This window comes from Octopus bimaculoides, chromosome 3, assembly GCF_001194135.2.
Source record: "Octopus bimaculoides isolate UCB-OBI-ISO-001 chromosome 3, ASM119413v2, whole genome shotgun sequence".
In the NCBI taxonomy this organism is placed as follows: domain Eukaryota; kingdom Metazoa; phylum Mollusca; class Cephalopoda; order Octopoda; family Octopodidae; genus Octopus; species Octopus bimaculoides.
This window is the reverse complement of record NC_068983.1, coordinates 105,725,137-105,738,412: the sequence shown is the minus strand read 5'-3', so window position 1 is coordinate 105,738,412 and position 13,276 is coordinate 105,725,137. Positions and strand designations below refer to the sequence as shown.

General features: G+C 34.6%; 1 protein-coding gene across 3 annotated transcripts in view; it reads left to right on the top strand.

Moving 5' to 3' along the window:
- Positions 1-13,057, top strand: part of LOC106880646 (centromere protein L) — a 25,959-nt gene extending 12,902 nt beyond the window's left edge. For all 3 annotated transcript variants that reach the window (XM_014930689.2, XM_014930688.2, XM_014930687.2), the window contains 6 exons: positions 537-688; positions 3,988-4,078; positions 6,255-6,363; positions 8,843-8,948; positions 11,658-11,720; positions 12,817-13,057. In XM_014930689.2, the coding sequence (XP_014786175.1) occupies positions 537-688; positions 3,988-4,078; positions 6,255-6,363; positions 8,843-8,948; positions 11,658-11,720; positions 12,817-12,903 (608 nt within the window). In that variant the 3' untranslated portion in view covers positions 12,904-13,057. The remainder of the gene's footprint in view (positions 1-536; positions 689-3,987; positions 4,079-6,254; positions 6,364-8,842; positions 8,949-11,657; positions 11,721-12,816) is intronic.
- The last annotated feature ends 219 nt before the right edge of the window (positions 13,058-13,276 follow it).

Below are 13,276 nucleotides of genomic sequence, written 5' to 3'. Positions count from 1 at the left end.
CTTTAAATAACGGAGTATATTATAATAAAAGGATACAAAACTACTTGGTCGGGTATTTCAATAAATATTAGGTAGAAAAAAAGTTTTAAAAAAGTGAGAAAAGAAATTTAGTTTGCAAATTACAAAGTTGTTGACTTTGGGTTGTTACTGTAGGCTTGGTCTGCTCTACTCACATAAACAATAGCACCCAGATAACCAGCGAAACTTTTGATAGTAATTTAGGTATCCAACACAGCAAAGAATTAGCTGTAGGATAGAGAATTCTATTGGAAGAAAGGGATTAGATATAATTGGAGTTTTTTTTTTTTTTATAATAAAATTGATGGAATGATGGAAATGGTAAGCCTTGTAATCTACAATTTCTAGTTTCTTTAATTTATATTCTGAGTTCATCCCTCCAAATTCAGCAAAGCATGTACTAACCATTCACTTGTTCATTTCAATTAACTATAATCCTCCAGCAGGAATATTTCCATGTCCTTATAGCTAATGTTAGAAGTCATTTCTTAAATACCTTTGATATTTGTTTTTTGCAGGCACTCAAAATAAAATGATACTACTGGCACTTATGTGCTGTGTAGATTTATCACCACATTTTACTGCACATGAGAAGCCATTTTCATGCTACCCAGTTATGATCATTAGAGGATCTAGCATGCTTAGATCTTGGACTTGTGAGTGGTTTGAGGTATACATTCTTTCACAGTACTTTCCTATTATTGACAGCCGACTTTTTATTTACGAAAGGAATTTTTTGAAGAGCGAAAATGTAAAAGTAATTGTTCAAGAGGGATAAAAATTTATAGAACTGTGACTTACAGCGACAGCAAAGAGATAAATTCTGAATGTGATGGGCAATGTATTTGATGAGACCTATGGAGAAAATGTTCTGCTATTCTGTAGCAATGAAACATGGCCATTGAATGCAGAGAGTCTTCAGTAATTACAGATGCATGAATATGATTCATTAAATATACTTTGTTAAAAGAAAACTGAAAAAACACTTAAAATCAAAATGACTAACACTGTTAACACAATGTCTGAAGTAAAATTTAATCTTATGATTATGCGGTCAGTTGTCAAGTAATCTAAACTCATTTATGACATCTTTTATTTTTTACTTGTTTCAGTCATTAGACTATGGCCATGCTGCGGCAATGCATTGAAAAATTTTAGTTGAATCAACCCCATAACTTTTTTTTCCTTAAAACCTGGTACTTATTCTATCTCGTTTGCCAAACTGCTAAGTTATGGGGATGTAAACACACCAACACTACTTGTCAAATGGTAGTTGGGGACAAACACTAACATGCATGCATACATACATATACTAGTTGAATTACTCAGAAAAGTAGGGGTTATTTCTAGTTCCCCTTCCCATTACATTGTTTCATGTCTTATCCCATTCCCTGTTCAGTTCCTGTTTTAGTTCTGCTCCCATTCCTATCCCCATTCCTATGTCAATATAAAAAATTTAGAATCTGGTGTAATTAAGCCATTAAATATTTTATTAACATTTATAGTAATAATTTATTGCTAAAATTAGGTATTACAAACTATTAATACAATTAGTAGGTGAATATGGAATGTCCCTATAATATTTTAACAAACGACTGTACATCTGAGTAAAATAAGTTAGGTAGATAGATTTACAAATACATTGACAAATAGTTCATGTATTGTAGCTGGTGTTGTCGGATGTCATAGCTTATCGTAGCTGATTTGTAAACATGTGTACAGCGCCACTCCGTAGGGGGCCCATTATAGATTTTTATTGAAATCCAATTTGTCCATTATACAAATGGATGTTAGGAACAAATAAATAACAAAATTGGATTTAACGTGGAAAATTATTTCAATATACCCAAATTTGAAAATTTTGACATAATTCTAAAATCTCACAATATGTGACAGCAAGAGGGAAGAAGACCCAACAAAAGTAGATAGACAGATAGTTATAGGACATCACACACACAGAGAAATTTACAAATGTACATGCTGGTAATCACAAGTTTAAAATGGTGTGTAGTAGATATATATATATATATTACCAGCGTCACCTTACTGGCACGTGAAAAGACATTCGAGTGAGATCATTGCCAGTGCCAGTGGACTGGCTCCTGTGCAGGTGGCACGTAAAATACACCATTTTGAGCGTGGCCGTTGCCAGTACCGCCTGACTGGCCTTCGTGCCGGTGGCACATAAAAGTACCCACTACACTCTCAAAGTGGTTGGCGTTAGGAAGGGCATCCAGCTGTAGAAACTCTGCCAAATCAGATTGGAGCCTGGTGTAGCCATCTGGTTCGCCAGTCCTCAGTCAAATCGTCCAACCCATGCTAGCATGGAAAGCGGACGTTAAACGATGATGATGATGTATGTTTGTGTGTGAGTGTTGCTTTGCGATGGACAGCAGAAAAGCCACCCTCTCTCCTTAAAACTACGTATTCCTCACACCTACCTTTCTCTGTGTGTATGTGTTGTATCTACATATTTACGAAAGTATGTATGCAGCGTCACATGTATATGACATCTGTATTAACGTTCATCTCATTGCAACCACTGTTCTCGCCTTCACTGGTATAAGTCACCCTCTCTCTGCTACTACTTTTCCCTCTGACTAATACGTTTTGCAACCTTCTCATTTTATCATAATTCGCCCAATGCCCCTAGGAGGGGGACATTATAGATTTTTATTGAAATTCAATAAGTCTATTATTGAACTGGATGTTAGTGTAACATGTATGTAAAATTTTGTAAATATTGGTTCACTGGTTTAGGCACTTAGATGGTAACAGACAGACAGAAATTGCTATTTATATATTAGATATATATGTGTATGTGATGGGCTTCTTTCAGTTTCCATCTACCAAATCCATTCACAAGGCTTTAGCCAGCCTGAGGTTATAGTAGAAGACACTTGCTCAAGGTGCCATGAAGTGGGACTGAACCTGGAACCACGTGGTTGGGAAGCAAACTTCTTACTCCATAGTCATGCCTGCACCTGTTAAAAATTAACAAATCTATTCATTAGTCAGTTTAGACCTTTCTTTGTAATTACCTGTGATTTATAATATGCTGGAAATTAGTGAAAAATAACTCTAATGTCAGTTTTTCTTATGCAAACACATTGTAGGGTACTTTCCTATTACAGACAGCCAATTTTTTATTTACTAAAAGATTAGTAAATATACTATTACACTTATGAGATGAATGTAATAGTTGATTGGCAGACTTTCAGAATAGCTGGCACTACCTCATAGAGAAAGAAACAAGCAAAGAATTGTTCTGTGAAAGAACATTTTGCCCAAAACAATTTTTTACATATGATCCAAGACATTCCAGTTATGACCATCATGTCTTGTCGCATATCATGCTTCATCATCCCATTGTGCTTCCTTCTTTTTTTCAGTAAAGAAGATTTGGTTGCTATTTCTAGCTGATCAAGTGACCACAAAATTTTGATCGTCAGTAATACACTGAGTTTGATTTAATTGACTGTTTCTCTCTGATTTCATACTGAAGTTAAATATCAATATTTTGATTCTCTTTACTTTTCACCAAGGCTGTTCATTTCTAGATTTTTGTATAATTGGAAGGTAAAGGGCATCATCTAACTATACACGATCAACTACAGTTATCTAACAACTTAAATTAATGGCCAGCTCTTTGATTATTGGAGTTGGGTCTGTACTGATAGTACTTTACTGAAGGACACAATAGAGTACTTGATCTGAGAATCACATTGCTTCAGTTCACACATCTGAAAGTGAGTCCCAACAACAGCTAGTAAGAGGTTAACCCTACAATAGACTGACATATCATTTATGGAGTCATGTACCAGAATTGCTTAAATGCTGTTGACTCAAGACAGACTTCAACTATTCTGGAACTATATGTGTGTGAGTGTGTATACAACTATGTATGTAATGATCTTGGACCTGCAAACTTTTTTCCTAATAAACCATTTCCTTTGTTTTCTCTTTCAGAAAGAATTTCATGCTAAAATCAGTCCATTACATTTCTCATCAATTGATCTTTGTTGGATGTTATCATTATGGACTGGCAAGATCAACTCTGGTTAGTTTCAAACATTGTATCACACAATTTTTCTTTTATTTCTCTGTGTTTAGTTTATACTCTCTGAAAGTGGGTAAATAAACAGTGTTAAAGGAATATAGCCTGTAAATACTTTGTTCTTTATAACAAGACCTGGCGTCTCAAAATGTATACATGCAAGCATAGCCATAATGTTAAATTCATTTTGCTGTTATATAAGAGGGGATGCTGAAAAGTTCCTGGCTTTAAGGGTATCGCGAAAGGCCTAGTTGGAGGTTCAGCCTTGCAAGTTTTTTTACAAGGCTTAGAAAAGCTGAAGGACTTCCACAATAAGGAGAGGGGAATATATTGAATAAAATAATAATTAACTGATCCTCCTGTGTTTTCTTTTACCCAAAGCCAGGAACTTTTCAGCACCCCCTCATACATCCAGTTTCACTCCAACCATGCTGCACTTTCATTAAATGTATTCTATCATAACCTTGGGTCAATCCAAGTCTTGTGAGTAAAATTGGGTAAGCAGAAAGGATACAAAAAACTGCTGGACATATTGTACCTGTTATTGGATAATATATATATGTATGTGTATGGACATAAGTAGCATCAGATGTGGTGTGCAAGAGAGACAACTGCGTTGGTATAGTCATGTGTTACATATGGATGAGGACAGCTGTGTGACACACCCTAGCAGTAGAGGGAACCTGTGGAAGAGGTAGACCCAGGAAGACCTGGGATGGTGAAGCATGACCTTCGAATGTTGGGCCTCACGGAAGCAATGATGAGCAACTAAGACTTTTGGAGATATGTTGTGCTTGAGAAGACCTGGCAAGTCAAGTGAGACCATAACCATGGCCTATGCTAGTGCAGCATAACCGGCCCATTTGAGACTACCCTTTCGAAGTCATCTGGAGGGCATGGTTGAAGCTAATGACGATTTTATTGAATCAATTTACTCATTAATATTTCAAGATATTTTTATGTAATTTTGGTAAATATAATATCTGTTAAAATGAGATGTCAGTGTTATTTTCATTTTTGTGTAATTTAGGCAATTTATTCACCGTACCCTGTATATATATATATATAATCAATTTCCTGGTTTAACAGAACCATCTGGTCCTTGGAATCTATTCTGTTGCAAGTACTCTGACCAAGTCTCTCGTCTTGGGATAACTGGAATTGGCTATCTTTATGTACTACTGCTTCTTACTGCAGAAACTCCTAAACTCTATTTCTTGCAACATACCCCTCATCAATCTTGCCGGCCCTTACAAAGGCCAGGGTGTTATCCTTCTTCCTCTAACAGAGTATAAAATAGAATTATTGGTCTTTTAATATTCATCAATCTTCTTGACTTGGTTGATTGTCTTTTATTGTTTCACAATTTATTAAATAAATATAAATGTCCACTTTCATGTAGATGGCAGAGATAGATTTTCGATTTTCATTATCTAAGGACAATGTCATATCTAAGAGTTGTTTTTTTTTTCTCCACTACCATCATTTAAGTGGTTTTCTTTTGCACATTTTCTGCAAGGATCTCATTTGGTCCCTAAATGTTTGTTTCCGTATTCAAAGGTGTAGTTAAAGCATAATCTTAAAGAGTATTTGGTAGTAGTAAAATTATCATGCAGAAAAACATTTGCAAAACATCTAAGCCATGCTTGCATAGTGACTTATTGATTTCTTACTTTTGCATAGGTTTACAACTATGTAAATTATGTATAGTCAATTAAGTCATCTCCAGCATATGACTGGTACATCTTTTAATGAAAATAATCAAAATCTGGTGAGATTTGAACTCAAAATGTAGAGGGAAAGAACAATGCAATGAAAGATGTTCAGTACTTAACTGATTCTACCGCTCTTCTAACCAAAATATTCTAGAAAAATATTTTCTTATTTAGGCCATAAAGTCAGCAGTTTTGAGGAGAGGAGTCATTGATTTCATCAATCTCAATGCTTGATTGATCCTGGAGGAATGAAAATTGAAGTTGACTTTGGTAAGATTTGAACCCAGAATGTAAAGAGTCAGAAGAAATTTCACAAGGCCTGATGCCCTAACAATTCACTAAATGATAACTGATTGAAAATATTTTGAAGTAAAACCTGAAACTTAATTCAAACATTGTAAGATTCTAATGTGACATTACGTATATTATATGTATTATGTATTTTATTTTCTTCTTCTTTCAAGATGTGGCTTCACCTACCTATCTTGTGTTTCAAGTACCTGATGAGATTAAGGGAATGAATGAAGTTAAAATAGCAATTGATACAAAAGATTTACAGTATGTTTGGGACAAGTAAGTAAAAAAGAATTGGTGTTATTTTATACCAGGTAGAATAAAGTTACTATATATACTCGCAGGTAGGTCGCACCCTTAGTTTTGGGTTATCAAAATAGGTATTTGCAGTTAACTCGCAAATAGGCCACACTGTAATCTGGGGAGTTACATGGCTTTTTTTAATGTAAATATAACTAATACTCTTTTACTTGTTTCAGTCATTTGACTGTGGCCATGCTGGAGCACCGCCTTTAGTCGAGCTAATCGACCCCAGGACTTATTCTTTGTAAGCCTAGTACGTGTTCTATCGGACTCTTTTTGCCGAACCGCTAAGTTACGGGGACGTAAACACACCAGCATCAGTTGTGAAGCGATGGTGGGGGGACAAACACACACACATATATATATATATATATATATATATATACGACGGGCTTCTTTCAGTTTCCGTCTACCAAATCCACTCACAAGGCTTTGGTCGGCCCGAGGCTATAGTAGAAGACACTTGCCAAAGGTGCCACGCAGTGGGACTGAACCCGGAACCATGTGGTTGGTAAGCAAGCTACTTACCACACAGCCACTCCTGCGCCTATAATATTTGTTAAATATTATCAAATATTTACCTTTATTTCAAAACTTTGCTCACAAATGTTAAAACATCTTTACAGAGGTGACTTTATGAAAGTCTAATCAACTAAAAAAAAAAATCATTAAATACCAACTTGACAAGAAAATTTCTACTTCAGATCCCTGTGATAAGTCACACCCCTGATTTTTATCAAAGTTTTTGGTTAAAAAAGTGCAACCCATTGAAAAGTATATACAGTATATAGAAGTAATCCAGCCTTTTAAAAACATGAAAATGAACCAAAAGGGAAATGTGTTAGAGAGATAAACATGTTAATATAACAGTGAACATGTGATCCTCTCTGTGGACCTTTAACTTGCTATATATAGCAGCCAAATCTCTTAATTCAGACCCCATTTTCTTGTTCTACAAATTTTTTTTTTATGGCTTAGTCTGAAATAAAATGCACTGCCCATGACTTTCTCAGGCCTTTTGTTTGCTGAGTGGGTATGATTTATGTTAAATAATTATTCATTAATCAGCATCTACAGGGAACGTTCATGATGGAACAACAATACTGGTAATGATAGTAATTATAATGATTAATTTTCATAAAGAAGAGTATAGCTGATTATTTGATTAAATCACAATTTCTTTTTATCTTGGTGGAGGGCTTGCATTGTTCAGTGGCTCTGAGAGTCTAGTGCTCCTGGCAGGCTCACCTATGGTCACAATGTCAAAGAAGAGGAACCAGGCTGAACACAAACAGCCTCATTTCAACATCATAGGCTGCAGCAATGAATTCTCAATCTTCTCATGCTACAACAATACATGTATACAAGCTTCAAGTGATTACTTCATGAGAGAGAGAGTGCTGCTTGCTTTCCTTTTTTCACAATTTGTGAGATACCAGAACTTGTAATTTGAAACCAGCTATTGTTGCTTTGAGACTGACTTTTGTCATCCATAAGTAAACATAGCATCATCAGTCAAATGCAATAACTTCAGTTTAAAATAGATCATTGACAAATTATTTTTTTGCACCTAAATATCTTCTATTTTATTTTCTCTGAGGTTATATTAATTTATATTTAAAAAATGGTGTAGTATCATCTCTCTACATTATATATTCGGACTAAAACAGTTATCTCTTGCATGCTGATATCTTTGATGTTGAATCACTTTCTCAACTCATTAATTTTTCTTGTGAGTGAATATTGCATACATATTATGTCATAGTCAGCTCATTCCCTTCAATTAAAGTAAGTTCAATACTACACATAGCACTTCTTGTTTTGGCCTCTTATTATTTGTTTTGTAGACAAGTTGCAATAGTTTTGTTATCAACGAAGATAACAGTTCTCTAAATTTCTCTATTTCCTTCCATAACTAAAATGCCATCAGTATTGTGTGATTATGTGGGTGTTTTGAAAATACCTCTTGGAGTGACAACCATGCAATGCATAGTTACAGATTGCACTTTGGCAAGGTATAGCTCCCTTTCAGTCACCATACCAGGGATACAGCAAAGTCATAGGACTGCAGCATGGTGGATTGTGAAGAGGTAGTGGAAGAGCTGTACTGAGCTAATGGTGCTTCTTACATTGATGCTGAGCATGAGACAGTTAGAAGATCAATGGTCAGGATCACCAAACGCTATCAAGAGAGTAACTGCAATAAATCCATGGTTGTGTAATCAGCCAATGTAAGATTCACTATGACTCAAGTTCCCGATTCAAATTCATAATAATGGAATTGGATGGCAGCAGAGTCATGGTAATCCAAAAAAGCAGTGCAACCAAAGAAGACTCATATTATTTGTAATTATCAACTAAATATATTAAAATAAAATGTTTACTTTTTAAACACTCAATCCTTTTTTTATTTTTTATTATTATTAAATATTACATTAATTTCAATTCCTTGCAGAATTCACCCAGACCCAAATGATAGTGAATTTACAATTGATCAAGTAAATGAATTCATATCACAAATTGAATTATTTTACTATGAGGTTTTGAAAATAAAAATCACTGTAAGTATGAAGTTTTACAATATTGTGATAAGAAATTTTAAAGTTATACTTGGAATTGATTCATCTTTTTATTTTTTACTTGTTTCAGTCATTAGACTGTGGCCATGCTGGGATACTACCTTAAAGGATTGTAATGGAATGAATTGACCCTAGTGTTTATTTTTTGAAATCCTAGTACTTATTCTATTGATCTCTTTTGCCAAATTGCTAAGTTACAGGAATGTAAACACACCAACACCAGTTGTCAAGTGGTATTGAGGGACAAACAGACACAAAGATACACATACATATAAGGGTGGGCTGAAAAGTTGACAGGCTGACTATGAAGGAGTGATGCTTGAGCTATGAAATCTTGCATGCATTAATTTCAACTCTTCTTATTAACTGCATTGTTTTTTTCCAGGTAAACTGGCATTTTACTGTTCAAAAGAGACTTCAAAAGTAACTAGTAATGACTCCTCTTGAGAATGGACAAAATTTGGCTTCATGGTGTTATTAAGTACCTGCAGAAAAAGGGCTTAGTCCCCTATGACATTCATACTGATATGGTTGCTACATTAGGGGATGATACTCCAGCTTTATCAACAGTGGGCAGCTCAATTTAGGAGGGGATGGGAGAGTATAGATGATCCTAGGTCTGGATATCACCACCAAGGAAAACAATCGTATATACCACATGGTGATAGATGACCAGTAGTTGACAATAAATCAAGTAGCCAATGTTATTAGCATACTGCATGAGACAGTTGAGAATATTCTGCTCAATGAACTTGGCATGACGAAAATTTTTGCTTGGTGGTTGCCATGTCTTCTGACACTTGATTGAAAGCATGCCAGGGAAAATCTGACATTGAGGTAGATCCATCTAGTTTTTTTTAATGTTTCTTAACCTTGGATGAGTGTTGGGTTCATCACTTTGAGCCAGAACAAAAACATGCTCCATGCAATGGGGATACCCTTCCTCACCTGCTCCAAAGGTCAAGGTCATTTCATCTGCAGTGAAGGTGATGCAAACAGCAATGTGTTTATTAACTATCTTCAAAAGGGCCACACTATCTATGAAGAGTACTATGTCAACTTGCTAAAGCAGTTATGAAAGCCCAGGAAAACTGATGAAAGGGGTCTTGTTTCATTAGGACAATGCTCCAGCACACAGGTCCCTACTTTCAATGGCTGCTGTGCATGACTGTAGCTTTGAATTGGTTGATTACACTCCCTATTCTCCTGATTTGTCCCCATCTGACTATCATCTGTACCTCAAAATGAAAAAAACACCTGGCTGGGAACCAGTATCATGGTGATTACATCATATCTGCTGTTGATGACTTTGACCAAAAGGATGAAAGCTTCTTCACCAATGGGATCCAAGCACTGCAACACTGATGGAAGAAATGTGTGGATCACAAGGGGAGATATGTTAAAAAAATAAACCTTGTTTGGTCACATTTCATTAGAGCATCTTGGTCAACCTATGAACCTTTCAGTTGGCCTCTCGTGTGTGTGTGTGTGCCACAGACTTCTTTCAGATTCTGTCTACCAAATCCCTTCAAAGTTTTGGTCAGCTCAAGGCTATAGCAGAAGATACTTCAGTGAGACTGAACTTGAACCCTGTAGCTGCAAAGCAAACTTCTTATCACTCACCCATGTGCATAATTTTAACATTGGAATTTAACTGAGTAGATTTGCATGGCTGTTAGACAGATTACATCTGAATTTACTGATTGCTACATAATGTTAACAATTTTCTTAGAGCAATTAAACCTACTTGCAAGTCAGGTTCACAAAGCTCTTTAACTTCCTAGCTGAGGCTTTTACATATGTTCTTCAAAAAATTCTGAATATCTTCACTGCTTTGATTGATCAACTCATGAGTTTTAGGTATGGCTGTATGGTTCATTTCCAAGCATCTTCCAAGTGTATTTTCTAGATGCAAACTGAAAGAAGCCTATCATATATATGTGTATGTATCTTTGTCTTGATATCACACAACTGTTGTAAATGAGCATCATCATACAGTGCCATTTATTTTCAATCTTCTATGAAAATATATCTGGCCATGGAGAAATACTTGCTTAAAAACAGGTGTGGGTGGGTGACAGAAAGGGTGTCTGACTGTACAAAATCTGTCTCAATGAGCTCTATCTGACCTATGCTAGCATGAAAAAGTGAACATTAAAACAATGATGTTGATGTTAGTGTGTAACAGTTGCTGCTCCTTTGAAATTATCACTGGCAGTATGTGTCCTAGTAAACTGCTCTTAAAGCTGTCTTAAAAAGAATGTATTGAGTGATATAATCTTAGAATCTTGTTAAGACTATTGCATAGAGATGTATAAATTGTTTGAAAGAAGATATCTTTAATATGATATATAACCATCCATAATTAGATCCATTTTTCAAAATTGAGTTTTCCAGATTTCTAACAACAAAGTCAAGTGTTTAACAAGTTTAAACTTTTTTTTTTTAATATTATCCCTCATTTTATTAAAGATTGGGCATTTCAATTTGTTTGTACCACATTTATAAGGGTGTCTCAATTCTCTTCCAGAGTAAAAAGTTCTCTTTCAGGCCAAAATTAAGTGTTGACTGTCTCAATTAGTAACTACTTTTATAGTTCCAACATATCAATCTTTAAAACCTGTTCTTTTTCTCAGTTTATTTAAAATTTTTATTTGAAATAAAGTGAAATGGTTTTTCTTTATTTTTTAGTCATTGAAATTAATCAAAATCAGGAATGCTTTGGCCTCAGTCTCTGTTAATGGAGTGTTCAAAGTAAGTTTTATTTTTTCATATTTTTCTAAAAAAATTTTCCTTTGTCTACTTTTGTCTGGCATTTTCTTTTTTGATTGATGACTATAAAATTTAAGTTTCATGTATATAAAATCATATCTTTACTTTATTAATATATGCATTCAAGAACAATAATTACATAGTTGCATGTACTGAAAGAGGAGTCCAATGAGCCCATCAATGAGTCACTGCTTAAAACCATATAAACAAAATACATCTTTCTACCAGGAAAGTTTTAGTCTAAGGCAAATTGTCACACTGTCTCTGGTCTTTAACTCTTTAACATTCATATTTCTCTGTCAAATGTAATGTGTATTTATTCACATTAATTTGGTCTTGCATTACCTTGTAGCTTTAAGATTTCAATGACATGAATAATATTTACAAGAATAATATTTCAGGGTAAGTGTGAGAGGTTGGATCTGGCCAGTTTGAAATAAAACAAGTATATTATCTTGGCCAGATATGGCTAGTTTAAATGCTAAAGCAGTAGTTCTCAAATGGTGTCTATATGGCCCCTGAAGGTCCATATAAGATTTTTGGGGGTTCAAGCAACAAAATGGTAAATTGGGGATCAACGATAATATTTTAAGGGCCCCTGAAAAAATTTTGCTTTAGATGTATGTATTGATATGTATTGCAAGAAACAGCTAGGTTTCTTTCTCCAACATTTTGCATAGTTCAACCTACACAAATAAATGTTTGAAAAACAAAATAGGAATTTTGAAAGAAGTTTCTAAACATTGAATGGCTATGCGGTGATCCACCAGAATAAAATAGCAATCAATGGGAGTCCATATATGAAAAATGGTTGTGAACCTCTGTGCAAGAGGATTAATCATTCTTTATCAGCATCAACTAAATCTAGATCATACCATTCTTTCACAAATATAAATTTATTTTTGATGATAATGATTATTTATTGAGTGGGTTTTATACTGGTGTTTGTAGTGGTTATGGTGGTGGGGGTTCTTTGTAATTACTCTGCTAAGATAGATAGTTCTGTCTCAGAATTTAACCTCTCATCATTTTATTGACTATGTATTATTTGTCATTTATGTATTTTGTCTAATTTCAGCTTTGTTCTTCAAATCATCTTGTTCATATTCTTGGATTATTCTGCCAGATGTCTGTAGAACAGCTGAGTTTTATTTACACCACTTAATGGAGAATATATCATTGGTTTATGATCTGTATTATGACTATTTTATTCCTACTCTGTATAATATTCTTTTATAAGAAATCACTATTTCAATAAAACATATTTTTTGCACTTTAAAAAAAAAATTTGCAGAAACAACAAACAAACAATCAAACAATGTTTTAGTTTATTGACTTATAAATTCAGCTTGTTTTCCATATAAAACTAGAAACAAACTACATCACTTCTATGATGGTGATGCTTGTTTATATATGTTCAGTTATGTGTATGTGTATTATGACCATAGTGCTTCAAACGTCCAAACGGTCACCATAATCGCTGAAGAGTCAATAACAGACGACTTCATGGTTGAAGACATCGACAAACCAGCCAAACT